Consider the following 2,844-nt stretch of genomic DNA (forward strand, 5'->3'; position numbering starts at 1 on the left):
TAGCTTATCCTATCCTTTTCCATAGGGAGGCTAAAGCGATAAGGGGGCAGTCACTAAGTAAATACCCCCTTTCTGACATTGTTTGCTCAAGCTCTCAGCTAACCTCCTTGCGAAAGAAGACAATCACCACCCGGAACCGTATACAGATAGATAGATCTATAGCCCGGCAACAATGAAGATCTCTATCATCGCCACCGGGCTCCTTCTCGCCGTCGCATCCACCGCGGACGCTTGGAGCATCCAGCTCAAGTCCAGCGGCGGCAAAAAACTCAAAATGCACGGTAGAGACTTCACGAGCGGGAAGTGCATCAACCTCAACAAGGCCTTCTCCGCCGAGAGCATCAGCTTCAATCACGCGACGAGCTGGGCGCCAGATCCCAATGGGGTGTATTTCTACAGCGGAAGAGGGTGTGAATACAACAACGCCTGGCTTTCAGACAAGGGGAAGCGGCGCTCTTGGAAGAAATCCAAAACCATCCGCGCCTATCAGATCACCAAGGGCAGGCCGAGCAAGCGAAGCATCGACGGGGCGAATGTGGATGATTTTGAAGATTTTGAAGATTTTTAAGGTCTCGGCGATGGTGACCTGCATGATAGAGATGATGGTGATGATTTGGATTGGCAATATGTCATATCTAAAAAGAATAATAAGATAGTTAGAAAATTGATCAATTTTCACTGAAGCATTACCAAATATCGTTACCTTGCGAAGTGTTGATAAGAATGTGACTTGAGTATCAATTTCAACATCATTCTCATTGAAACAACTAGCCAGTTCTGAGTTTTCAGATTCAATATTCAAAGCTTTGATCAATGCTTGCACAACAAGCTATATAACATGAGCAACACAGAGAACATGTCCACGTTTACCATTCCATTTATACAATATCAGTTTTCATTCCAGACTTTGCATCATGATCAAGTTGTTGACTGCGTTGTCTGTTGTGATGACAGAAAGAGCTGATGAAATATATCAGTAATCATTTTTAATGATTGTCATCAGAATCTTAGCCATATACTCATCTGTATGACTCCTCTGCAATGGTTCAAAGTCAATTAACTTCTTTTTATAATTCCAATCCTCATCAATAAAATAACAAACAGCTCTCAAAAATGCAAGATTATTTATACTTATTCATACATCAATTGTCAGTGATATCTTTTGTTGTTTCTTCAACAGAAGTTTAAATTATTGCATATCATTATTGTAATGAGTATCAAGAGCAGATCTAAGATTGAATCAATGAGGAATTTGAATATTTGAATTAAGCATTTGAAGCAGAATGCGAAATTCTGAGTTTTCAATGGCTCAAACTGAAAGATTCAGAGATATATATAAATGAAGAAGTTGTTCACAGAAGTTTTCTGAAGATAATGTTGAAATTGAAAGATCAGAATCAATTCATTGCCATTTTTGCATAGTTTTCTGCAAAATATTACATGAGCATTATCAAATATCATTATCATTAATGAGAGTAGATAATATAAATATCAGTTCAATGTGAATATTGTGATGCTTTTCTTTGAACTGTAAACAATCAACAAACTTCAAATGTCATGTGATTCTCTTTAAATCATATTCACTTCAGAAAAATATCTTTGTATAAAATTGCATTGATTACAGCAGAGAAATGACTCTTCTGTGATCTTGACAATTATTAAAAGTGTTTTCATAAATCTTCTCATTGTTTGTGTTGATTTTTTCATAAATTACAGTGTTTATCATCTGTGAGAAAAAAGAGTGTATGCATTCATCAAATTTGAAAGAAATCATATTGTGAGAATTTGTAAACAACATATATTTTTTGATTCTGTAATAGGCGCAGCGGAGATATCTATCTATATTAGAAAATAGATACATGGCGATAGATACGTGGCGAAAGAAAGGCATGGAACAATTGTAGTGTGGTGGCAACATTGTCTATATAATGCTCGTTGATATCTGAGATCTTAGGAGATCAGTGATTAGCTTTGAATAATAGAGATTGCTACCTTCTTAATATTCTTTATATGTACTTCACACTACTCTTGTAATTACTCTTATAGCTCATCTCTTACAATTCTAATCACTCTAAACTTTATTTGAGTGATCTGTTGTTACACACACACCTACAACAAAGCACACAATATTAGTTAAAACACACAAGATGGTTTCAATACACACAAGATTTCTTGAGAATCAATCTGAATCCTCTACCATTTTCAATGATCACAATGTCTGATTGTCATAATTAAATAATCAAATTCATAAATGAAAGCAACAGCTAGCTATTCTGCACATGCAATAACATTTCAACAAATTGAAAGTATAGATTTATGAAGATACTTTTATCAAGTTTTGATCAACTCAGAATATTGCTGCAGAACCACTGCAAAATCAATTCACAAATAATATGAATGATAATAACAAAATATTATTGAAATTGAAGATTAAGAATTATTATTGAGGAAAGAATATATTAGAATTTAAGAACTATAAAGATTGCATGTTGACTCTCTTTACATACCACCATTGATATTATCAAAAAAAAGAATGCAAGATAAACAACATCAAATGCTACTTTAATACTCATATTAAACAGAAGTGGTTGAATTTTGTATCAGTATATAAAAGATGTGAAGAAGCAACATCATTAACATTTGATAATATACTATCACATCTAAAGATGCAAATTAACAATCCACAGAACCAGCATTGATTGATGAATTAAAGATTTTAAAATGTTAAACAACAGAAATGACAATTGATATGTGATTTTTTTAAACATTTCAAAAATTGAAAGTATTACTTACTATTATACAATGAAGAATAGAGAATGAATAATCTACTGTAATAAAACATGA

The 2,844-nt window shown here is 33.6% G+C and overlaps 1 protein-coding gene across 1 annotated transcript; it reads left to right on the top strand.

Moving 5' to 3' along the window:
- Positions 1 to 172: 172 nt before the first annotated feature.
- HCAG_02678 (predicted protein) lies at positions 173 to 568 on the top strand (the record flags this gene model as incomplete). Its single annotated transcript, XM_001542457.1, has 1 exon — positions 173 to 568. The coding sequence occupies one exon, from the start codon at positions 173 to 175 to the stop codon at positions 566 to 568; it is 396 nt and encodes a 131-aa protein (XP_001542507.1).
- Positions 569 to 2,844: the final 2,276 nt, after the last annotated feature.

Source organism: Histoplasma capsulatum, genomic scaffold (genome assembly GCF_000149585.1).
Source record: "Histoplasma capsulatum NAm1 scaffold_2 genomic scaffold, whole genome shotgun sequence".
Lineage (NCBI taxonomy): Eukaryota > Fungi > Ascomycota > Eurotiomycetes > Onygenales > Ajellomycetaceae > Histoplasma > Histoplasma mississippiense.